At 41.7% G+C, this 25,206-nt stretch overlaps 1 protein-coding gene and 1 non-coding gene across 2 annotated transcripts; both read left to right on the top strand.

Moving 5' to 3' along the window:
• The first annotated feature begins 1,930 nt into the window (after nt 1-1,930).
• RNF149 (ring finger protein 149) lies at nt 1,931-24,670 on the top strand. The gene is made up of 9 exons (XM_055801423.1): nt 1,931-2,539; nt 8,884-9,134; nt 11,994-12,062; nt 14,924-15,006; nt 15,476-15,572; nt 16,082-16,111; nt 18,225-18,420; nt 18,800-20,885; nt 24,063-24,670. Exons 1-8 carry the CDS (start codon nt 2,080-2,082, stop codon nt 18,856-18,858), a joined length of 1,245 nt encoding a protein of 414 aa, XP_055657398.1. The 5' UTR covers nt 1,931-2,079; the 3' UTR covers nt 18,859-20,885; nt 24,063-24,670.
• On the top strand, nt 21,201-21,316 carry LOC114013329 (small nucleolar RNA SNORD89). Its single transcript, XR_003556255.1, has one exon. It is a non-coding gene; the product is annotated as a small nucleolar RNA SNORD89 (small nucleolar RNA).
• Nucleotides 24,671-25,206: the final 536 nt, after the last annotated feature.

Here is a 25,206-nt window from a genome sequence, read left to right as displayed (position 1 = left end):
CTGACAATTTTTTTCATCTTCTTTCCCGCACCATCTCCTTTCAACAAAATTCAAGCTCTCCCACTAAAAGCCCCGCTTTGTATCCAATAAAGGTTATAGGAAACAGCCTGTGTTTCCTATTTATGCCTTATAGTTTTTGTCTTGCCACTGGTTAGACTGTATTTGCTGTGAGGACTGTGACAAGTTTCCTACCTTGAACAAATCACAGTCAGCATCAGTTTCCTATTTCCAGTGATTCCATATTCTTAAAAGAACATTTCCTGCAGCTGTTCTTTTCCTTTGTACCAACTCTCTTTACTTTTATCCCATTTCCAGAGTGATATCTGTTCTTGATTACACTAAGTGTCTTTCACTTTTTTACCAAGATTCTCGCTTGAACAACATTTTTGGACTCACTAAAGTACTATCACTTTTTTTGATCACCTTTTGCCAAACACTTAATTTGTGCTCCTTCTGAATCGTCTGTCACTAGCCATCCTTCAACACAGCTCACCCTTTACCTGCCTCTACTCTGCCACCACCACCACCTCCACTCACCCTCTCCCATCTAACGTGCTCCTGCTCCTGTGTTGCCTTATCCTCTTTTTCCTAAGTTTTTCTTCATTACCTCTAGTTTTCCCATGTTCTTCCCTCAACTTCCAATTCCTTCTCTACAGCCCCTTCCACATTACTTTGTCTGCCCAGTCTTGACCACCCTCTTGATTTTGCTACTTTAATCTTGTTCTTACAATGCTCAGTGCCTTTGGAGAGAGTCCTAACGCTGCCAAGCATTTTGGGAGAATGCTAGAGAGTTACTTTAAAGAATACTTTGGGTTTGAAGGTACTTATTTCTTTATTTAAATGCCAACTCTGGAACAGAAATGGGAACACAATGGCCTTGGTGCCGATATAGAGCTGGGCAGTTCATCGAGCTTGTGGCTTTTGTCTGATGACCCCTTCCATACAAATTAATCCAGGCTCTACTAGACCCCATCTGCATCAGCAGCCACAACAGATCATCATGAGGAAGGACATTACCAAGGTTTGGCAATGTTGCTTGACAACATGTGACAACATGTGTGGTCACACCACTGACGACTTCTGAAGGAGACCATTCAAAAAAGACTGGTAGCTGGTGAAAACAGGCGATCCATTTCAGACGCTGGGAAAAGGTACAGATGCCTTGTATGAAAAAACAGGTAAGGCTAAACTTGTTTAAGTAGTATATAGCAAATATTTCTACGCCATGGAAAACGAATCCATAAAATGGTCATATTTGTTTAATGCCGCTGTATGTCGATACATTTTTCTCCAGTTTTTTTTTAGTTTTTTTAACATGGCACTGCCTCTTACTATTTTTCGTCCTTCTGAAATGCTCTCCCCTCGGTGCGACCGCACAGGCACCTGCTGTGCCCGGCAGCGAGCGGCGCTGTCCCTGTCCCCCTGCGTGGCCGCACACGGCTCCATCCCCGGCTGGCTTCTGCCACCCCACGTCCCGGCCGCCCTGCCCGGCGCTCCCACCGCCACCCCGCAGCGGGACACGCTTTACCCGTGAGGGTCGCGCCCCGCGGGTGCCGCGGCGGCTGCTTTGCCCCACGCGTGCCGCTGGCCCAGCTGACGGGCCGGGCCTAGAAACGCCACCCACGGCGGGGGCTGGGAGCCCAGCAGCGTCCCAGGGCCCGCCGCGCGAGGAGGCCGGTGGACCGAGGGCTGCGGCGGGAACCAGCCGCGCAGGAGCCGCTCCGTATCCACCCCGACGGGCAGCGACTCGCCGCCCTCCGCCCTCAGGCTGTGCCCCCGCCCCCCGCCCCGGCCGCTGGCCCCGCCCCGGCTCCCGGCATCCCCCGGGGGGCGGGACACCGCCGCGGGGGGGCGGGGCCGCGCATGCGCAGCCGCGCGGGCGGGGCGGGGCGGCCCGGCCTCCGCCTCGCCATTAGCCGTGGCGGCGGGCGGGCTCCGCCCGGGGCGGGCACGGGGGTTACCTGCGCCGCGCGGGGTGGCCGCGGGTAGCGCGAGGCGAGGCGCGGCGGGCGGCGGTGCGGGTCTGCTCCCGCTCCTCCTGGTCGCGGCGGGCCGCGTCGCGGCGGCGGCGGCCGGGCCATGGTGCGGCGCGCCCGGCTGGCGCTGGTGGCGGCGGCGCTGGTGGCGCTGGGGGCGCCGTTGGGCCAGGGCGCGCGGGCCCTGGAGTGGTACACGGCGTGGGTGAGCACGGTGTACGTGGAGCCGCTGAGCAACCGCACGGTGCAGGGCAGCACGGAGAGCGGCCGCTACGGGGACAGCTCGCCCAAGGAGAGCGCCCAGGGCCTGGTGGGCATCCCCCGCGGCGCCTCGCCCCGGCACATGGAGGGCTGCGCGGCCGACACCGACTACGACGTGCCGCTGCTGCCCGGCGGCCGCGGGTCCGCGGAGGGCGACCCGCCGCCCTGGATCGCCCTGGTGGCCCGCGGCGGCTGCACCTTCAAGGACAAGGTCACCAACGCGGCGCGGAAGCGGGCGGCCGCCGTGGTCATCTACAACGAGGCCCGCTTCGGCAACAGCACCGTCTCCATGTCCCACCTGGGTGAGCGGGGCCGGGCTGGGCGCTCCCGGCGGGGCCGGGGGGGGGCGGCTGTGGCGGGCGCCGGGCCGCTCGGTGGTGCGGGAACGCGGCTCTGCGCGGTGAGGCACGGGGGAAGGCAGAAATCCCCGTAAAAACGATGCAGAGAGCCCGGGTTTTGCTTCCTCTTCCTTTAAACCGCGCTGCGAGGTGCTGGGACCGGCCTCTGTCTGCCCGGTTCACGCCCTGGCGCCGGGGAGGAGATGCGCGAAGCCACCGAAGCGGGCAGCCGGGTGCCGGGCTGCCGGGGGGAGGGCACGGGGGGCGCCGGGGCCACGGCTGCGTGCAGCGCTGCCTCTTTGCTTTGCACCCCCTGCCAGACGGGCTCCGGCGGTGCAGGTAGGCCGCCGTCCGCAGGCTGTGCGGAGACGTGCCAGGTACCGTGGTGATGCCTTCTGGCGCCTCTGAAGGCAGAGCTGTGGCGGCTGGAAGATAGCTTTTGGTACAGGCTTCGTTGTAACAGCTTCGTCGTCCTCTCCTCCCGCGGGTCTGCAAAGGCTGGGAGAGAGGTTTGAGTATCAGGTAATTCTTAAATGCTTGTAAACGTGGTAGGAAAACCGAAGCCTGGAGAAGGATGTTGGCTTGGCTTGTCCAAGCGTGCAGGTGATCTGTAGCCTGCGGAAGAGATCTCTGATTTTTGCTGAGATAAGAACCCAGATGTTCTGCTGCTGCAGTGTCTGATTGGGCTACGACAGGAGTGTCTTGCTGGATTTTTATGAGCGTGACAACATCAAATGCTTGAATCAAAGGGGAGGGAAAAACCTTGAAACTGCTATAAAATCCCTTTGCGTTTGTAGACTTCCGAGGAACTGGAAGATCTTCAGAGGCAGCTACAAAGACAAAGCAAACCAAGTATAAAAAAAATAAAAATGCTTCAGATGTGTGCTTTGCATGGTCCTGTAACAGTGAGTTTGTTAATGTCCAGGCTGTCGTTCTTGGTTGTGAGGAAGGGGATGACCAGGAATTTGGGTGAAGTAGAACTGAAAAAACCAAACTTACTTTCTTTAATATAGTGAGCTGAAAAATCTCGGTTAGAGACCTGTTACTTCATAGCGTGTATGATATATTGGGTAGAAACCAATGTGTATCTATTCTTGGAATACCAAGTGGCCACCAGTTTGCGGGTTGGAAGTGGGATTACCATTCCTCTTAGCCTCGTGCTTGCTTGGGTAGGTCAGCCTGGCCTGTCTCTTGTGTTCTTAATCCACTGTGAAAGTAGAGGTGGGATGCTAGGGAAGATGTAATGTTGATCTCATGTGGCAGTTCAGGTACTCTGGTTAATAATTCTTTCCTCTTCACCTTCTGTCAGTTTCTTTTTCCTGTCACTCTGTATTGGCCAGTCAGTAAAAAAATTATCTTCCTGTCTGTGGGAATTTTCCCACATTCCTCTGTATGCCCTGGTAGCCCCTCAAATGTTATTTGCTCTTTTGTGGAATCTCTTCCTCCTCTTCTCATCTTGCTTATTTTGACAATACTTTACGTGTCTCTTGTCTCTCTTCTGTTACCTCTGTGCTGCAGAAGACCTCTTGGGCATATACTCAGGTTTGGACTTGCTGTTGTAGTTAAGATCTGTAAATGGTATAAAGAGAAGCGCTCCCTGATTGCTGGTTGTCTTTGTTTTGTTTTCTCTTAAGTAGGCAGAATGCTGCTGATAAAGCTCTACCTGTGTAAATAGTGTGATTTAGTATTGTGTATATATACAAGAATATACTTACTGACTTAACAGATGCAGCTTGGACCTCAGGATGTTTTCGATGGGACAGGAATACAATATATGGCAATGTAATCACTAACTCAGCTGGAATCAAAAGTCTTTGTCTCATGGTTGAAACTTCCATCAAACATGTGAATGTTTAAATTTTTCAGTGCATTTTGGGAACATAGGGAAGAATTACTGTTAGTGTTTTAAATCCTGGATTTTTGTGGAGGCGGAGGAGAAGTCTATGGAGAATGGGCAAGAAAGAACATGGAAGGTAAAGCTGTATTTCACAAGATCCAAGTTTGCCATTCCGGTAAAGGGATCTGCGAACTGATACATGAGGAAACAAACCCTACTTCTGAGAGGAGTGCTAAGAATAAATACTCTGGGAAATCTGCAGTGCTGTAACTAAGGAGTGGAGTTACATGCCTAAGGAACATCCACTTAATGGACTTGCAATTAATGGCACTGAAAGTTATGTGAGGTGTAACATGGTTATGGCTGATAGAGGCGCAGTCTGAATTACGTGAGGGTGGTAAATAGATAACCTTTTGATCTCAAAGTTTAGTCTTCTCGTTCTTCTGAAAAACCTGGCCTTTGAACTTTCTGGTGGGTGATGTGTGTGCTGGTGGTGGTGGTGGGATAGTTTGGTGTTCATAGACACGTTCCAACTTGAGTAAAAAGAGATTCTTGATCAGGCAGAGAAGTGTTTACTCTAGCTGGTGTCAAAGCATTTGATAAAGGACAAATGTTCCAAATAGTCTGCAGTTTAGTTATTGTTCGTGAGTACTTTATGAGCTTTGTGAGTGCAGTGAGTAGGATTTTTAATTAAAGTTTTGGGACAGGAGAGTTGAGAGTTTGAATATGTAGCCTTACAGTCATGTCCCTCCTTCCAAAAGAAGGTTTTTCAAATATGACTACTGATGTGTCATGTTTTTCAGGCCTTTGCCTTCTGCTTGAATTATGTTGTTCAAAATGCTGGATGACTTGCCTCCTTGAGAGAGGTGATAGTGAAACATCTTCTTCACGTGTGGCTGAGGAGGTTTTTTCCAGTGGAAGATACTCATTTTACCCAAATGACCCAAGGAGTTGTACTTCAGTTATTGAATCTGAATAATATAAACTCAGACTTAAGTTTTACAGGAATACAGACTTTGCAGGCAGTCTTAACTCTGTTTATTTTTGGTGGTGGTGGTGAGGCTTCAAATTCCTTTCCAAAACCAGAGTAAGTATTGTATGTAAATATTAGCTGGGAGTGGGTGGGAGAGGAGTCTGGAGAGGCAGGGTGTGGAGTACTGTGGAGAGCAGGCTGAAAGTTAGAGGCTTGGTGCTGGTTTGAACATTTGTGGGGTGCAGGGGTATACTGCAGTGGAAAGAAAAAAGGTCTGGTTCTGTATTTTTCCTGTTATACTTCATGCTGGGCATCCAGTCATCTTGGAATCTCCTCTCAAGCTAGGGTTTGGTGGTCCTGATCAGAGTGTAAGCTCGATACCTTGAAGGCTACGAAATAAAATATGATTGTGCTTGACACGCAGAGGGAAGGGAGAAAGGAGGGCTGACTACAATAGTTTGATAGGTCTGGAGTGGAGCTTTGGTGTGTGGCTTGTCAATTTAAGGGAAGCTTGGGACTTGAGTGTATGACTTTGGCTACATAAAGAAAATGATCTTTGATTTGGTGTAGCTTTGCCAAAATACACCCAACTGGTTCTGCTCCTCATTGTCCTGTTTTTTTATGCAGGTATATTGAACAAAACAGATGCAAACGACTGTGTACTCACAATACTGTAAGCTCTTGCCAGCTCCAAAGCAGCAGTTAGGGTTATCTTGGCTTGTAATTCAGCTCTGCTACACTCCTTTCAGCACTACTCAGGATTCTCAGATGGTGCATAACTTCTGTATTACTGATGCTTTCTACTGAAAGCTTCTGGATCTGTACCACTGAAAGGATGGATCTGAAATCAGTGGCTTGCTTAACTCAAGGAGCGACTGTATGCTGTTGAGCTGCTATGTTGTTCAGAGGAAGCAGGAGTAACTTTAATGGCAGGCTCATCACCAAGTCTTTAAAACCGTTAAAATGCTTTTAACAGGCATTTATTTAAAAATGTATGGCATACTTGTGTTAATTCTAAAACTGGAAGGTGTCACAGTGTCTAGCAGCCGTTGCACAAAAGTAGCCTGACTTCCATTTCAAGGAAATCACCGGCTGATAGTTGGACATGCTAGCGACAAAACAGAGAAGGGCATTACTGTTAGTTGTGGGGGTTTTGATACTTTTTTTGATAGGAATCACACAGAGCATTAGATAGCAGGATTAAACTGACTCAAGATTGCGGGATTGAGGAAGAAACCTTTATTGATTGAAAAATCCAGGTTGCCTCTAATCTTGAAGCCTTCTTTTCTTCCCCAAGCTTGAATGAAACCACAAATCTTCTCAGGACTCCTGTACTGTTTACTAGCCATCCTTAGGCAACCTTCTGTTGTTTGTAACTCTTACAGTTGATTAAGGACGTAGGACCCAAACTCCTGATTTAGTTATGCAGATAACAATTCTCAGCAATATGAGATAAACTTCTGCTTTCATACATTCCTTTCTTGTGAACTCCCTGTGGGGTTGTGCAGGATCAGAAAGCAAGGAGTGTTTCATGTACTTTTTTCTGTGAGATTCATGTGTGTCTCTGGTAATGCTTTCATGCTGGTTCAGAGAGGAGAATAACATTATCCAATTCTTAGTATGCTTGGACTTGTGTTGTGTGAATCGGCACATTGTTGGTGAGTAGAATTAATTAGTGGAGCCTTGTTTCTTGTGGATTTGTCCTGTTTGTCTTCAGCATTTTTTTTTGTATCTCCTCATGCACCCACCAGGCAAGCCAACACGAGCTGGGTGGGTGCCTGAGGGGAGACAAAGGTTGGGCCTTTCCCCAGTAGCGCCTTTTTCCTTGTCTTCCTGCACCATCCTCAAAAGTTCCAGAAGTGTAGCTCTATTTGGAAAACCTGCTCTTTTGCTGGGTCTAGATCTGGCAGATGGGTATGTTTCTTACAGTAGGTGACCAGAAGTGGGATGGCTGCGTAAGGTGAAGCTGAAAAAAGGTAACTGACATTGAGGTAGGAGCGTTATTCAGCTAGTAACTGGAACCTCTAGTGTTTTATCCACAGCAGACCATCTGCACATCATGGAGGGAAGAGCTGTGAAACCTCTGGGAATTCCCCTTGGCGTGGTAGCAGAGTGGCCAGGTCAACGAGGTCATGGCCAGAACTGGCTCAGCTAAAGGAGTTTCTTTAAACTATTTCAGGCAAATTAACTCTGCCTTAGTAGGCAGAGAGGTGGATGAGTCTGGAATGCTGCTTTGAGTTTTGAAAATTGCCACCTGATGTAACATTGTAAATTAGGCTACCATTTCCTTTAACATAGCTTCTCAGTAGTGGACCTAGCACAACCAGGAGGGAAGAAGGCTTAAATTTACAGTGAGAGGTCTTGTTTCAGTTGAGTAATCTTGTAAATCTAAAAAGGTAGCTGTGGCATTACAGCTTTAGCTTTCCAGCTAGGAAAACCTCTCTCTTCTTTCTTCTTCCTCTACTTTCTCTGTCAGATTACTTTCACTTTTTCTGCAAGGTAGGCGTGCAAAGCAAGCTGTAAAGCTATAGTGTATAACAGTGTTGGTATGCACAAAGTACAAACTATTCCAATAAAAATAGCATAGACCAGTAAAAAGGGGACATTTGTAACAAATATGTTTGTTTGTAATTTACTTTGTAATGGATGTGTTAGATGTTTCTGAGGCAATACTGGAGATGCTTCCCGACAAAACGGAGTAAAACTCTAGTCACAGAGGATCTTTGGTTTCTGCCAAAAGTATCTTGACAGTATCATACTGGTTTTGGTGGCAGTATAGTGCTTAAAGCTTTTTGTAATTAGGTACTTTTTCATATGAATTGAGTGCTTTCAAGTCCTACAGAATAGAAAAATGCTTTGGTTCCGGGCTCCCCGAAAGAGTCCCAGAGTATTTCTAACAAGTTCTTGTTGTGAAGTCACATTACATTTTGAATATTTAGTATTGAAGAATCTTTTAAGTATTTCAATGTTTAATGTAATTTAATTTTAAATATCTGAATATCTTTTCTCTTTTTGTCCACACATCCAGTGTAACTGTGCTACAGATTCAGATTGAAATTCAAACTTAATAGAATGTGTCTCTCTTCATGGTATTCACATACTGTCTCCATCTGCAGCTAAAATTCCCACACTGACGAATAAAAGACCAGCTGTTCCTGATTTGCATGTCAGAACTTCGGCAACTTCAAGATGAGATGTGTATAACTTGTCTGGTTTTTGCATGGTGTCCACATCCCACCTCACTGTGTAGAATGAGTATAGGGCCTTGAAACAGTAAAGATGCATCTGTTGGAGTTTCTTGCATTTGAGATGTTCCTAAAGTAAATAAAGGGTTCTTTACTAATAGACTTAACATAAAAAGTCTGCTATGCCTGAAAAAAACTCAGTGGGTTTCCTGTAACTTTTCTCACTGATCTTAAGAGGTCCAAACTAGCATCCAGCCAGAATGCCTAGTTTTTACTGTGATGACTGACTTTTTTTTTTTTTCCCCTCCAACAGGAACAGGAAATACAGTGGTGATAATGGTTGGCTATCCAAAAGGAATAGAGATACTGGAGCCTGTACGAAGAGGGATCCCAGTAAAAATGACTATTGTTGTTGGCACACGACATGTGCAGGAATATATTAGTGGTCAGTCAGTTGTGTTTGTGGCCATCGCCTTCATCACCATGATGATTATATCACTTGCTTGGCTCATATTTTACTATATACAACGTTTCCTGTATACAGGATCACAGTTTGGAAACCAGGTAATAAGAGATGACGATGCTTTAGAGTATTTATGATCTTCTCGTGTCAAATCAGTTGCCTAACTTTTCTTGTCTATTGAAGCATTCTTGAAAATCTGTGCTTTCTGGCTACTTTACTCTCTGTGAATGCTATTCAGTAATGGTTAGGCTAGTAAGCAGTGTGCTAATTGGCATCGCAGGTTTGGCTAGTTATAATTATTAGATATGCATATGAAGTCATGGGAAGTATATTTAGCCATTTGTCAACAACTGAGTAAAGGCAGCTTCTTGTAGGACTTGTCACCTAACTTAACTTCCTTCCTTTTGACACTAAAAATTAGTTTCATTCTTAAGTAATTTTCATCCTGAAAGTACTAATTTCCCTAACTAGGTTTTTGTAAATTGTAAGAGACCATGGTAAATTTGTTTCTTAAGGCCCAGAAGTAGTTAGAATTTTTGGTTCTAAACCTCTATGAAAACTACTTGTAATCCTGCCACTTCACTGTAGAGTACTGAATAGCAGCAACCTAGAAAGGGCATGCGTGGTGAGATTCAGCTCTCTTGGACTACCCAAAGTGCTGAGAGTGGTGGGAGTACTGGGAAGACTAGGAAGCAATAACTTTGCTCCTTATTTACCCTTTCCATATTCCCGTTATTTGATAGGTTAAAAGAAGTCAGCTTTACTTCTTTCCCTGTGGAAAGTACTTCATCCTACAGTAATTTCGGTTGTAAAGGGACCTCTGGAGGCTATCTGGTTGAAACCCCCACATTCAAGGGAGTAACTTACCTGGAGCTGAGGACCTAGTCCCCCTGAGTTTTGAAAATATCTTAGCATGGAACTTCCCTGTGCTTGTCAACTCTTGCACATGGGTTAGGTTCCTTCCATGGTAATCAGCAAGCTCTGCCATAGTTCTCCACTAAGTGAAAAAGAAAGTTGCACGTATTTTTCTTGGCAAGCATTTCTCTTTTTAATCCTTGGTTCAGAACAACAAAAAACTGTTTCAAATGGCTGCTTATCACGTGGACTTCCCCTGCCTTCTGCTTGAACGTGTAGATCCTAGCTTTGAGGGAGGAGTGAAGGGAATTTTTGTTTGCCTTCGGGAGTCTGAGGTCTGATTGGGACTTACAGGACTCTTCTAGGAAAATAATTAACTTCTTTTTTCAGTGACTGAGGATAACATGTGGGACTTCTGTATTGGTTAAATTTGCGGTTTCCTTTCAATGTTGTTTCCCTGGAGTTTTTTCTACTAAGCTGTAAGCTTTGAACTTTGATTCTGAGAATACTTTCAAGAAAACAAAATTTTTGAGAAGGATTTATTGAAAAAGGAGTGCGTTTTTTGTTGTAACAGTTGCTTGGTGAAGAAAGTTGCTGCTTCTTGTTGGGTTTATGATAGTACATGGTATGGGAAGTTCACAGGCTTTATGAATAGTTGTAACAGCATTTTTTTTTATGGTGAATGTAATGTTTACCAGAAATACGTACTGCAGACTCTTAATAGATTTTGCCATTGGGCTTGTCATACAAGGGCTTTTTAATTCAATGAAATTGTCTAGTGCTAGAAGGTTATGCCACTTTCTCAGTTATCCCTCTTTTAAAATGGCCATTGAAAACAAAAATTTGTGAAGATCTTTGTCAAGATTTTTCTTCAGGAATCTTAAAATAATTTTGGAAACAAAAAGCTACTTTTCTGACCCAAATCTTACTTTGCTTGGCTTATTGACTCCAGTATAATTAAAACTTGGAGTTAACTATGTCATGCTTTAAAGCAAGCTGCTGTGTAGCTGCTAAGTTAAGGTGAATATGGGTTTCTTAAGATTTATTCTAACATCAGTATAGCAGTAAAACTTTTTAAGATCTCCTTGCTACTGATGATGAAACAGGACTGTGCAGAAAACCCTGAGCTGATACAGAAGGTGGAACAGACTGCTGCTGCTGGTTCTCTGTCCATTCCTGCGAGAACCTTCAGACTAATTCTTTTTAACACTACAAAAAATAAAAATTCCAATTTTCAATACTGTAAGTTTGTGGAATGATATGTCGTAATGATCACCACAGAGGAAAAGTTGCCACTTTGGGTTTTTTGTTCCTTTGTGGTATTTCATCAGTGGGGGCTTCTGCTAGACAGGTCAACATCTGTTAATTGGGAGCGTTCAGTTTCTTAGTCTCTAGCAAGTAGCTAGTACTTTGTCTTCAAATACAGTACCGCTTTATTTCCTTGCTTCCCTTCTGAGCATAAGTAGGGCTGTTACTGTATAGAAGTCCAGTATGGTGTCGCATGTTTGTTAAGCCTTTCTTGTCTTCTCCTTTGCATAATGTATCCTTTCAGTGCAGAGCTTTGTATGTGTGAGGCAGCGTTTAACTGAGGGGAAGTATTAATAGCTACAAGCAGCCTTTTGACCTGGTGGCCAGCTGTAGGCTGCCCGGCAGGATTCCACCTTCTCTCAAGCTGGTGCAAAACGCACGGTGTGCTTGCTCACAGGCTTGCCTAACTAGAAGCTCTGGTTTTACGGCTGTTGTTTCAGCTCTGATTGCCTCTAAAGCCTACATTATTTCCAATTGTCCTGTGTGGGAAGGCCCTTAATACAGGCAGTCATGATACAAGGCTATGTATGTCAACTTGATCTGCATAGTTCTTGGCTTGTTGAGTTCATTCTAAGAGCAGTACACTTGTAGATATTTGCTGCTGCGCCCCTAGAATGCAAAACTTGCAGTTCTTCAACATCTGCTGGTTGGAAGTATTTTGTGAAAATATTAATCGGAGATCAATGTTTTTTTATATGCATTCAGAAGACTTAGTAATCCACATGGAAAATACTGAAAAGCTTTAAAACATAACTCTGAAAACAAACTTGTATACTAATACTTAATCTTTATTCAAGGGACATAGGAAAGAAACCAAGAAAGCAATCAGCCAGCTTCAGCTGCATACTGTGAAACGTGGAGAAAAGGTAATTCAGTGGCTTTGGCTATTGCTGTGTGATTTAAAAACTGTTGTAATGGCTTCATAGAATTTAAACTAAAATCCTCACAACATAATTTCAGTGTGACAATTTTAGGCTTATTTTAGGGCCTTTGCTTAGAAGGCAGAATTTGAAATTTAAGAGTCAAATTTGAACTACTTATGAAATGTAAGGCTGTTTTGTTGCAAATAGTATCTGGTTATACAGAATGTCACAGGAGACTACAGGGCTGATACTGCAAAGATGAGGAAATGTAATACATCTTTTCAGCACTTGAAAACATCAACAAGTGGATTGCAAAATACTTCCTAGGACCTATTGATTGCACAGTTCTTACAGCTGCTGTAATGTTTTGTTTTCTTAAAAGAACATCCATCTTTTTATTGATCAGAAGGCCTTAGAAATCCAAAAAGCTTTGAAAAATGAAACACTTGTTTCATCTTTTAACATACAATACATTAAGGAGCTGTAGAGACTTGAAGCATAAATTTTTTAGAAGTACTTTTCTATGTATTGAAAGAGAGCTGTTCTAAAAATTAAACAGCTTTCAAAAGGTTAGCTTTGACAGCATATGGCTTAAACTCATAGCTGTATTCTAGTAACTGAAGTAGGAAAAGCCAAGGTTTTGAAAGAAAATATTGTCTTAGTTTCAGGCAGCTCTAATCCTAGATGCTAAATTAGCTTCTGACTAGACTTCTGCTACTACATGGGCATTTTTTTTCCCCAGCCCTTGTTGTCTTTGATTAGTTTTTACTTAAGGACTGATTTGCTCAGAGATGGAAAAAAAAGGATTAGGGGTTTTTAATCCATGAGTAAAATTGAAGTGAGAAAGGACATTTATGTGTAAGAACATTAAAAGATGTAGTTCAACAGAAGCTGTTCAGCTTGGGTTACATGCTACAGAGAATGTGTCTTTCATTTAGTAAATCAGTTTTGAAACTTAACAAAACCTAAAACCATCTTTGAACTTGTATTTTTTCCTCTTATACATTCAGCATGTTTAAAGTAGCATTTTACAAGTATTTGTAACTTTCTGATGGAATTTAGAATATAATTAAAAATAATCTATTTCAAGCTGTGAACAGAGGGATATTCATGCTTCTCTGATCATACAATGTTGCGATCAGAGATCAAGATGGAATTGAACCAAAACTTGGGTAAAGCAGTATCAAAGCATAACATCAGCATAGGAAGAAATGGATGTAAAATGGCCATGATAAAACCTATGGTGAGAACCACAAGGAAAATATTAACTGCTTTTAACTTGATGTTCAGTAGACCTCTAAAAAGGATTTGTACCGTGAGATTTTTGCGGTGTACCAGATAGTTCCTTCCCATTGATATACTATTGACTAAAATAAATAAAATGGGGGGAATGTAAGTTTTTACACGCAGTATGCTGGTTGTAACTATGAATGCTTCTTAAGTGACATAGAATGAGATAAGGTTAAAAACTGTCTGTTAAAATAAAAGTTTTCTGCTTGGTAAATCATGTCTGCTAATTTGATTTGAATCAGCCTACTATCAGGAAGTTTATGTAATTTACTGATGCAGAGGTACTTTCATGAATTAATACAAACCTATCTGGAAAACAGTCCTATCTACTCTGTAAATGTACATAGTTCCTTACCTTTAAATATTTCTTTTCAGGCATTTAAAAGAGTATGTTTCTTTTATTGTGACACAGTACAGTCTTTCATTATCACTTCACTTGGGGTTAAGGTATTTAACTAAAAATAGGTCAATATTTTAAAAGTGTATTTGCTATCATGTAGGTCTTTCCTGAGAGGCTTATGGGATTACTGTAAAATGGACACTCATTTGAGTATGTGCTACATATGGTGTGCTTGGATTTTGCCTCTTGTACAGAATAAAACAAATATTTGTTGTAGAATAAGTACTTGTCTTAGCTTTGCTTCTGTAAAAAAATCTTGATTTGATTTACTTGGGAATTTAAGGTATTAATTATGCATGCAAAGGAGGGAGGTACTTGCCTGGAACTTGAAAGTTTGCTTGCATTAGTAATTCATTTGAGTGAATTTTTTTAATTAAAAAAATTTAATGAAATTGAACTGCTTCAGTAATCAGTAAACAAAAAACTTATTTCTTATTTTATAGGGGATGAAAGGGATGAAATAGGCCCACTGTCGGTTCTTCTAATACTCATGTTTTATACAACCTAATTTACATTGAGTTATTTTTCTTGAATCTGGAGATATCCATCACTTTGCACTGCAGCTATAAGTATTGCTTCAAGAAGACAGTAAGACCTGTTAGGAAAGATACATAAACCTTAGAAGGGAACATACTGAGGTGGGGAAATACAGTCAAAATGCAGTCTCTCTGGTGTGAGCTTGGACAGAAGTTTTAAACCATCCCAAGTTGCATGCTTCAGTTCTCTTGGCTACCAAGGGATATCTGCTAGGATGTGGCAGAAAAAAGTGAAAAGTGGGGAAGAAGGGATTTGCGGTATTCAACCCCAAGAATGAATTCTAAGCACTTGCAAGTCTTTGGGACCATCAGTTAAGAATTCATTGTTTTCATCTGTGCTGACCCCTTAAAATTTCTTCACTTTGTAGTTATTTTGAACTGAAATTTTACTGTGCTCCCATGAGCAAAGCCAATGTTTGAGACTTAAATTACTTAAGGTACCATGTATAGCTATTCAAATTGGAAAATCCAGGTTTGGCTGCTTTAGTATTTGGTATCACTTGATCAGATCACCTCTTGTTGGAATATCGTGAGGTATTTTTATTTGCTAAACCATTTTATACATATTAGTTATTACCCAAAGCTTGTTCTGTAATGAAATATGCATGTAATGCATTTCAATGTGTTGACATATTTAGGGTTTAGATGTTGATGTGGAAAACTGTGCTGTGTGCATTGAGAACTACAAACTGAAAGACACTGTCCGAATTCTGCCATGCAAGTAAGTTGCCGTAATTATTCATTCCTCTTTAGCATGTTTTCCCTAAGAAATAGGTGATGAGCTTTCTGGGAATTCTTCTGAAGCTCTGGTAGCAGAGTTGAAGCTGTGCCATTTGTTTGCCCTGTTACGTGTTGAAGGGCATTGGGAGACCATGGAGCGGTTTGGATCTATGTAGGAAAAAGGAGCAATTGGGAGAAGTGTAGGATTGAAGTAGAGCTTTAAGTTAGAACTGTACACTGTTGAACTGGTAACTCTGTGGTGTTTGTGTGGTTAGTAACATCTCTTGTTTCAGAAAGCTAATGTGAAAGATGCTGTTTCCAGAACTGTCTGTCCTGTTAAGTTAAGCAGTACCTAATTGTCAGGGCTATAATGGAATGGGTTTATTTTTTAATGTGGTAACTTGCACGTTGTTTGAAGGAATAGTGTGTGGCTTTCATGGTAAGTTCTAAAGGGCGTTTCTTTTCTTTAGGCACATCTTCCATAGAACATGCATTGACCCTTGGCTTTTGGACCACCGAACTTGTCCAATGTGTAAACTAGACGTTATCAAAGCTTTGGGATACTGGGTATGTTGCACACTTACTTAATCTTCAAGGTAGAAGTACAGTGCAGGAGGAAAGACTTCATGTTGTTCACAATGAGAACAGTTGTTGCTTGACGAGGCTGAAGAAGCTGGGCAAAGATGAAAGAGTAATTGGGTGAGAACCAGAAAAACTAAGGGAATTTTACAGCTAAGAACTTAAACAGTGTATTGGGCAGCTTATGAATCCTCTGTGTACTCTTCTGTGATAAACCAAATTTTTTTTCTGTCTCCAGCTGATGATAGGAAAGAAGTTGAAGCAGAGGTGAGGCAATTTGCCTTAATACAATAGATCTAGAGCATGTATTTGATCTTGTTGAGAACTGCGATTCAAAGGAAAAAAAGACAGTTTTTTTCTATTTTGAGTGCTTGTGTACTACCACATATGCCATGTTTTATCACTGTAAATGAGCCAGTACTTAGAACCTTCCTAAAGACATTCACCAGAAATTGGTTAAGTAGAGAAAATGATGTGCTCTCATTTCTTTCTGACAGCACCAGAAAAGAGAGATGAAGACACATGCGGTAGGTTACTTGGTCACTGTTGATAAATAGTCTTGAGTTCAACTAAAATGGCGTAGGCATGAATGTACCTCTTTTCTCTTCTACCAATCTGTGGAGATCTTCAGAAAACAGGGGTGTTCCTTGGTTTCAGGGACCTTCCTTTCATAGACTAGGTCTGCATTTTGACTAGTTTTTCTCCTGTTTTGTTGCAGAGACTTAGCAGGTCTATGGAGGAGTTCTATGAATTATTTTTTTTTTTTTTTGGTCAGAGGTGACAATACTCTTGCTATGCAATATATGTACCAGATTGTGGGTTTCTGTGTAAGTCACTTTACCCAAGAGCTGCAACCTTTTTGTCATGTGAAATAGCTATTAGTACTTAAATATTATGTTAGCAGCCTATTTTTTGCACACTCTTAATTGTTGGAGGTGATGTAACTTGTCATGTGCAGAAGGAATATAGCCTTTTGTATACAGGCTGAAATACTAGAAGAACTAGAACCTTTATTCCCTGAATTCATGCTGTTGCAGAGAATACTGATACCAGGCCTAACCAGGAGGCATAATACCTCCTCTGCATGTTTGAAAGCATGTTGAATGGGATTGCATTAAATACAGAAGCTCAGTTCTGATTTTTAATGGAATGGGAGAAATGTGTCCTGTTCGTGCATCAGTCCCTAATAATGTGGGAAGTCGTTCAGGGTTTTTTAGCCTAATTTTCAGCCTGATCCAGGTTTCTCTGTCTAGTTTGTAGAGTGTGTGACTTTTTCACTGATGGGAGGAAAAAAGTGTGAAGAGCAAGGCAGCTTCTTACAGCGCTGTGCTTGCTGAATGACATAACTGCAGACAAGAATGAGCAGCCTTACTATAGAAATATACTAAACCTTCTGCAAAGAGGCTGAAGGCTCAATTTGCTTTTATGGAGAAAAAATACTTTAAATGCTTCAAAATTTTTAAAGGCTCAAAGTAGAAAGGAAGCACTAAGTCTTACTACCTAGTTTTTGTTTTGTAAATAGTGGACTTCAGTGGTCTAGTTCTGCATTACGCTATTCCTTGCAAGAAAAAGAACTGCAGTTCAGCATGTCTGACTAAGTAGAGCATTGCTGTATCTTGTAGTTTCAGTGCTTATTTTAACTACCCAAGCTGTGGAATCCAAAATCATGAATGCTCCCTTCCCACACATGTAGAGATTAGTATCACATGCCTTCACTTGTGTGCAATTGTAGCAGTTCTATAGCTTATTAAAATTCAGTTTCTTTCAAAATAATAGGTTGCTTTGGTGCTAAAGAAAGCAAGCCTAGAATTTCATAAGTCTTAAGACGGGTCTTTGCTAACTGTTTGAAGAGAGGAAAAATACTTGTTATGAAGCCCACAGAGTAGCTACTTGTACTGCAGTGTAATTGTTTATGTATAAATAATGTCAGTCCATCAGTGGCAATGGTTTAGTGAAGGTGGTCTGTTTAATTGTAAGAACAGAGTTGTGCATGTAGGACTTTGAATTAACTTTCAGAATGGATCAGAAATGGTTCATGCTATACAATGGGTGAAATAAATCCCTTTGCCTGTGCTGCAGATGTTTGTTCCTGCAAAGTGTCAAGCCGGCACGTTTGCATTTTTGGAACAGACAGAAAGTTAGGCTGGAGGTAGAGGAGGAGGGAAGTTTGTTGTGATGTCATATGTTTGCTCACTCTGGTTAAAAAAAAAAAAAAAGTCTAACTTTGCCCAACTACTGTCATGAAAAACAGAGGCTTCCACAAACTCATGAAGGATCAGTAAGTTTCCTCAGTGAAGCCTTTGTATGTGCTGAGCCTGCTCCTAGCCAGACTGCAGCAATACTGTTGCTACGGTGTTGAAATACTCCATCCAGAAGGCTGGCTGTGCTGACTCCTCCTGTTGCTGCTCTTAGCTTTGGGGTGCATTTGAAAAAGTGGCTTTTCTTTTGCTTGGCTTTGTTTCTTCGCAGACAATAGCACTGGAAGTGGACACTGCTCAACAGTGTACCCATGAGTGCGTAGATAATAGGCAAAAAACTGGTATCTTTTCCAATAAGGTGAGGTTACAAAGTGGTAACATGGAGGAATGGTGATGCCTAATGGTAGACAAAAGTGTCAGTTAAATATTTTTCATTTTGAAGGGGGACCCTGAAGATGTACTTGAAGTTGCAATACCTGAATCGATAAGTGGCAGTGTTTCAGTCGGAAGTCTGAGTATTGCTTTACAAGATGATGACAGAAATGAAGTAAGCGAATTGTCGGCTTCCTCCACTAATGAGTCTGTATTACAGTGTACCAGTTTAAAAGAGGATGCAGGTGAAACAACAGCATTACTTGGTAAGCAGCAATTAACTTTATCACTTGACATTCCATAATGCCATTCGTTGCATTAGAAGAAGCCATTCTCTGATGGATGTTAGTAGTGTTACTATCGCAGTGGGGACCAGACTGAGTGGAGCTGGTTACAGATGTTCAAAATAGAATCACCTAGGTTTTTTTGGGAGAATTCTGTTGAGCTGGAGAAAACTGGTCTTGAGTAGGGGTGGGGGGAAGATGTAAACAGTGTCTTAGGAGGATTATTTACCCAGAGAATCCTAAGAACCATAGGTATATATGAACATGAAATTTGTTGCTGGAGTTTGGATTAATGTAATAGATAAAATGTATTAAAATGGTAAATCAGTGAACAATTTTTCTTTTAATTTCTGACTTCTAGATGTGGATGTCAGTAATAACCGGCATGGAGATCATCTATCTAATGGAAATTCCCACTGAACTGCTTAATGGAAGATACCTTGAATAGACTGTTGAAGAACTATTATTTTTTATTTAATTAGTATGGACTTTTGTCTAGTTAATGGAAAAAATAACAATGTAAATTATTTTACCTTTCAAACTTTTCTAGCTGGTGTTCCAAAAGGGCTAATAACTAAGAATTTTGTACACAGGAGGATTTTATAAAATCTCCTCTGGATGTCTCATCCTAAAAAAAGATGCAATAACCCTTTTTCTGTAAGCATTGTTACAATGTCATTGTGTTCCAGAGGGCTTTAACAAAGATGAAGACTAGGCAGTGAAAACAATGTAGAATGTCTTAACAGATATTTTGGATGCACTATTTAGATTCGGTATGTACACATGGAGAACACTTACAAGACTACAACTATTAAAATGTTCTGTTGTAATTGGAGATGGATAGGCTTAGAAAAGACATAATGTAATCTTGAAGGAATCAAATAACTTCACGGATATGTTGCATATCCTTTTTTTTTTGTGATGAAAAAATTGCTAGTTGCAACTTTCCTTAGATGTAACAAATACTAATTTGATCTTGTAATGTGTTCTGCTCGGAGTGGATGCTGGGAGAAAAGGAGACGTTCTCCATCTTGCTAGCTTTTTATACTGAATTTGGCAGTAGTAGGTTGTGCTAGGTGGTCTTAACGTGCTGAGCATGTAGACTTATTTAGGTATATGCACACTGGTTACCTCTTTCAATCTTAAACTCAGTAGAACAGAGGTAAAGGGCTAATTATGGCTAAAATATATTTATTAGTCTTATTTATAAGAATTTACTTCCTCCTTATTCCTGTTCCCATCCTGTCCCACTTCATTATGTACAAATTGAAACTGTTTCTTAGGCTCTACAAAGTTTGGGGTTTTTTGGGGGGGGGGTCTTTTTTTTTTTCTTTTTTCCCTTTGCATGGAGATGCTGGAATTCTTCTCTTGGATATTCCACATTAAGAGTTTTGACTAGGTTTGCCAATGGCTTTTCCTTTCTTTTAGATTAGCAGTATTGTGCCTTATAGTAAAACACTTAAGAAACCTGAAGCATCTGAGAGTAAATATAAACCCTGGCATCTCCCATTATGACCTCTTACTCAAATATTTATATACTGTAAGTGGTATAAGGAATTGCTAAGCTGTTTCGTAAAGAAATACACATATTTAAAACACTACTTGTTAAGAGTGTTAAGTGAATGGTTTAGGATTTTAGCATTGTCATGTTATAAATAGTATACATTCCTCAATTTTCTTCTGTAAAGCTGTTACTACAGGTTGCTTAAAACAGTGTCTTTTACTAGACATTTGTTTTAGGGTGTGTTTTGTTTTTAATATGTATATTTGGAATGTTTTTAAGAAAATATGCAATTGTTTTTCTAACTTATATTGAGCTTCAGTAGAAGCAATAACTTTTTTAATTTTAGAATGAATGTTCCAGAAATGACAGAGGTTTCAGCTGGGGAAATATAATCTGAACTTCTACTTCACGGAGCAGATGTTTCACTCTAAATTTCCTTTAAAAAAATCCTATTAATGCCTACTTTAAAGAAATAAATCTGCCTCTTCCCTGTAGGAGTGTAACTTATAGGTTTACTGGAAAAATTGTCAGGTTGTAGTTCTGATGTCACCAGCAGGTGCAAGTTTTTGTGATGCCTTTATCTTTCAAGAAGCACATGAGAATGGAATACGACTGACCAGCCATCTCCAAAACTGAACAAGTTAAAAAAAAAATAAACAACCCACAACTAAACCAGACCATGTATAGGGACATTTATGTCTCCAAAAGAAGCTTGTCAACATTTCTAGAACTGCCTTTTTAACTATCTCTTCACTATTAAAAACTAAGTCTTCTCCCTCTTCCTTAACACAAAACTGAACATTGATGTAGTAAATGTTGAGAGGGTTTAAACTCTAGCTCAAGGAGGAACCAAAAGGAGTTGCCAAGAGAAGTCTTGTCAGCCAGTGGATTGTGTCTTGCTGATACCTGCAGCACAATATTCATGCTGGAGAGGAGAAATGTGGTAAGTACTTCAGCTTTTACCTAACAGCTATAGAACCAAAAGCTTTTTTTAAGAATCAAAGCTGAGATCTGGCAGAAAGCCATACGACTGCTAAAGGACCTGCAAACTGAAAAGCACGCTTATGGTATCTGAAGTGTACTGACTTAAAACAATGTCAGAGCATGAAGATTCCTGGGTTATGTTTCTAATGCTGGTACTATACCTGTTTCATCTCAGCCTTTTACAAAAGTAGTAACTTGTAAGTAGGTGTTTCAGTCGAATATGGTTCACACATAGTTAATCTGTGCAGTTAGGTCTGGTAAGGCCAGCTGTGCTGCTGAGGAATGATGACAATAAAAGGCCGAATTGCAGTGCCTCCAGCAAGCAGTTTGCTCTCCTTGGAAGCACAATGACAAAAATCTTCCGAAGCGAATCATTAGTCTGACCTCAGTCAAAAAGCTGATGTGTATTAACAAAAAGAGTGGTAAGATAAAAAGTACAGGGCAGGGAAGAAACAATCTAGAGAGCTTAAAACAGTAGCAGGAGAGGATTAGAAATGTGGAGCATACGACCTACTGTTACAGCTCAGCTAATATATAACTTTGAGTAAACAGATGTAGGCAGCTATAGGTAAATAGAGGTTCCCAGTCTTTGTTGATCTGGAACTACTATGTTGGATCAAACTGGTGTTTCTAGCACTTTACCTACCAAAAGCTGCTGTGAAGGTCAGAACTCACGAGTCTTGCCCTGCCCTGCCCCTCCCGAACCCTTTTGCAGGATAGGTGCCTTGTGACTCCCTTCCCTACCTTTGGAGAACCTTTAATCTGATTCTTGCACTTAGGCTACCTGCGAGCCGATGCTGTATGTCTTGTGGGTTCCTTCTGCACCCCCACCCCCCGGCCTTGATCTCTTTTTCTCTTCCTGGCTGCATGTTTTTCATAAAACATGCAGGAACTTGTCCGAGACCTGTGTCCCTTTGTCAAGATCTTGCTCGAATCGGGCAGAGGATTTCTTACTAGAGGCATCCATGTGGTGTGATGGTGTGTGAAGCTGAAGCACAGTGCCCAGGTGAAGTGGACAGCCCCCCAACGTGATGTTGAGGAAGTCAGCTGGGAAGAATCCCTAACAGGACTAAGGGATGTTATTGTTGTAGGATAAGTTTTGTTCGTATGGTGTTCGTCAGCACGGCTTCATTAGTTTTGCTGTTATCGTCAGGGAGAAAATTTCTGAAGCTGCAGTGATTTTTAAAAAGGAGCTATGAACATGTCAAAATGGTGTTTAAAGTGAAAACTGCAGGCCCCGCTTTGTTCAGAATTTTTTGTTTATTAATAATAGTCTACAAATGTCAAACTAGAAAACAATGTTACAGTAACTGTTTAAACTAGCTTCAGCCTTCAGACTTGATAGCAAGCAAAAATGAACCATAGACATTTCAGATCTAAATGCATGTTAATAGTGAGTTAATTATCTGCAGTACCAAAGTCACTAGAAAATTTTTATTTTCTTTTACTAATGACCCCTAGACTTGCTGCTGCTTTGACTCTAAACAATACTTGGAGGAGATTCTTTGCAAGTACGAGGGAAGTTAGATTAGATAGCAGTAACTCCTTCCCCCCTGAGTATGTGAATATAGTCCAGTAACCTGTTGCCAGTAATTAGTGCTAGATTCTGGAGGTATGCCAGAGGAGTTGTAGGATAATTTAACTACAGTGAGAATGCTTTTAATCCATGCTGACTTAATAAATTGGGCATCAGTATATTCTGCCAAAGCTGGGCTGTTAGACTTTGGGAATTCTGATCCTGTGCCAGGGTGTAACTGGCACGGAGAGACACCATTGCAACAACTTTGTCAAACACACAAAAACTTTTTTTAATCACTTACAGATTCAGGAATGGTTGTCCAGGTTTTCTGCCTGGCCTGCTAAGCTTTCTCCAAGACGAGCTAGTAGTAGTTGCGCAGAGAAGGAGCCCAGCAAGTGTGTGGCAATGGTTACCCCACTTCCCATGCCTTGTGGTTCAGCGGATGCCTGAGCAAGAGGCAGTATCTGTGTGTGCAGGGTTTTGATAAGCTCGATCGGAAGCAAAAGGTGTTGGTTTTACATTATACCAGCAACAAATAGGACCCAAAGGTTGGGCTGAATATTTAGCTGCCCCATAAAAGCAGACTTCTGTCTAGATACACAACTACTGTTAGCAGTACCAACTGTACTTTGAAGCATACACCAGTAGGTTAGGAATGGCATTCTGAATTTGTGTAACATTATTTCAGTTGTTAGTGTAATAAAAATATGGGTTACCAGCACTGGGTATGTTGATGTGTAAAACTGCGAACTGTTGCTCAACAGAGTCTTTAGCATCCCGAATCAAGCCAGTAATGATGATATTGTGGTGAAGGTTAGGTGGGTGTTTGGGGGGGGTGTGTGTGTGTGTTTGCTTTTTGGGTGGGGTTTTTGGTTTGTTGGTTGGGTTTTTGGAGTGGAGAGGTTGCATGTGTAGTTTTCATTGGTTTGATTTTCAGCACTTGGCATTGAATTCAGTGTTTCTGTGCTGGACAAAGATACTGAGATCAGTAAGAACATACTGACCCTGCAGCTTTAGAGGTGGAACTGAAATGCACTAGAGGAGTCAGTGTCTCATTGGGTTAACCTGAAGGGAGTGGAGTTCTTGATGTTGGCTGCTGGGTGAATCAAATTGTGTTGGCAGCTTGACAAGACTGTTTTCTTCTGTGTGTCTCCTTTCAGCCACCAGGCTGGGAGACACTTTGCACAATGGCTTGGACAGATTTAATGGCTTGCTGTTGCAAGAAGAAATAGTGGTCCTTTCTAGTTTTCCTTTTCTCCTCTAGTTTACTTGCTCCTGTCTCACATTCAGATTAAGAGTATGTGATTCATCTTAAGAGGCAGAACACTAGATTCATCAAAGCTGTACTTTGACAAGCTAGGAAACTGAATATCCTTACTGAGTTTTAGAGCTGGGCTAAGAGGATGAGGAGTTGGGGTGGAGGAGGGAAGAGCAAGACTCCCCTTGGGTAAGTTGAAGAGATGCAGTTTATAATGGGGCCATGGTGAATTACAGTTCCTGAAATGGAAGGTAGCAGCAGCATTTATTTTTTTTCTAAACAGAATGGCTGTAAAAATTTGTAACATGTCTTCTGTCCTTGCAACTGATCTTTACTAGGTGTGTTCTTTTCTCTCCTAGGTGATGTGAAGATTTGGGAATTGGAATTGTAGATTAAATATGCACAAATCAAGCTGAAGGCTTTTGGTTTTGTTCAATACAAGTCCTGATCTCTCTCCTCTGATATCCTGCTGTATTGCAAAACTTGATTTGAGAAAGTTTTAAAAGTAGAATGTCTCTATAATTGCATGTGTTTGTGTGAAGAATGCGTTGCCTGGAAACTGTTATACTTCCATTGGACCTGAAGCTGCTTTTCACCATCTGAAACATGGTAATAATACTGCATTTTTAAAAGGAGCATATTCTTCTTAATTCAGAAGAGTGAAATAATTTGAGTTTTCATCATTTTGTGAGTCTGAAGCTTAAGTCCAAAACTTTGAGGCCAGTTACTTCTACTATAAACATTTGGACTTGCTAGTCTGTCAACAGGTATTCACAATTGACTATCTTTCATGGTAACCTTGTAATAACTTGGTTGCATTGTTTGGATTAAGCACTGGGCTATGTCTCTTCCATTGTGTATGTACAACTGTAAGAATGTCAAGTTATGCATTGTTGTAACTTAATGGCTAAAAACTCAAGCTCTGTAATAAATTATACAGACCTTTAAAAAAAGCACTGTAAAAGAAGCTTGAGGGTTTTGTTTTCTTTGCTGTGCTTAAAGAGCTCCAGGCCACTCAGCGCTAGCCCAGCACAAAACAAACTTAACTTCATGCTGGCTAGCTGAAGAGGCACATCTTTTCAACATGTGGCATTTTTTCTATGTAACCACTACCTGGCTCTGGGGGTTTAAGCCTGGGTGGCTACTAGATACCCCCCCAGCTGCTCTCACTTCCCGTGTCCTTATTGAAGAGGGGGGGAGATAGAAAAACTCATGAGTCAAGATAAGAAACAGTTACCAGCACAGGCAAAACAGACTTGACTAGTTTATTGCCATTTAATAACAGAAGAGTGCAAAACAAAGACGAAACTAAAACTACCCTCCTTCCTTTTATTCCTCTCTTCTGCTTCTCCCTTACCTGTGAGTGGTGGCAGGGGGAGGGGGAAGGAAGGTTGGGGTCAGTCTGTAACAATACATCTCTGCTGTTCCCTCCTTGACCTTTCCCCTGCTCTGTTGTGGGCTTCCCTCCTTCCTCCAAATCCTACTGTAATGTGGATACTTTCC

This window comes from Falco peregrinus, chromosome 4 (genome assembly GCF_023634155.1).
Source record: "Falco peregrinus isolate bFalPer1 chromosome 4, bFalPer1.pri, whole genome shotgun sequence".
Classification (NCBI taxonomy): domain Eukaryota; kingdom Metazoa; phylum Chordata; class Aves; order Falconiformes; family Falconidae; genus Falco; species Falco peregrinus.
This window is presented reverse-complemented; position numbering and strand designations above follow the sequence as displayed.

What these genes read in the sequence shown, in the direction of transcription:
- RNF149 (XM_055801423.1), top strand. Translation starts at nt 2,080, where the DNA reads ATGGTGCGGCGCGCCCGGCTGGCGCTGGTGGCGGCGGCGCTGGTGGCG. An exon ending in TCAAAGCTTTGGGATACTGG is followed by an intron (nt 15,573 to 16,081) that starts GTATGTTGCACA and finishes TCTTTCTGACAG; the next exon opens with CACCAGAAAAGAGAGATGAA. An exon ending in GAGAGATGAAGACACATGCG is followed by an intron (nt 16,112 to 18,224) that starts GTAGGTTACTTG and finishes TTCATTTTGAAG; the next exon opens with GGGGACCCTGAAGATGTACT.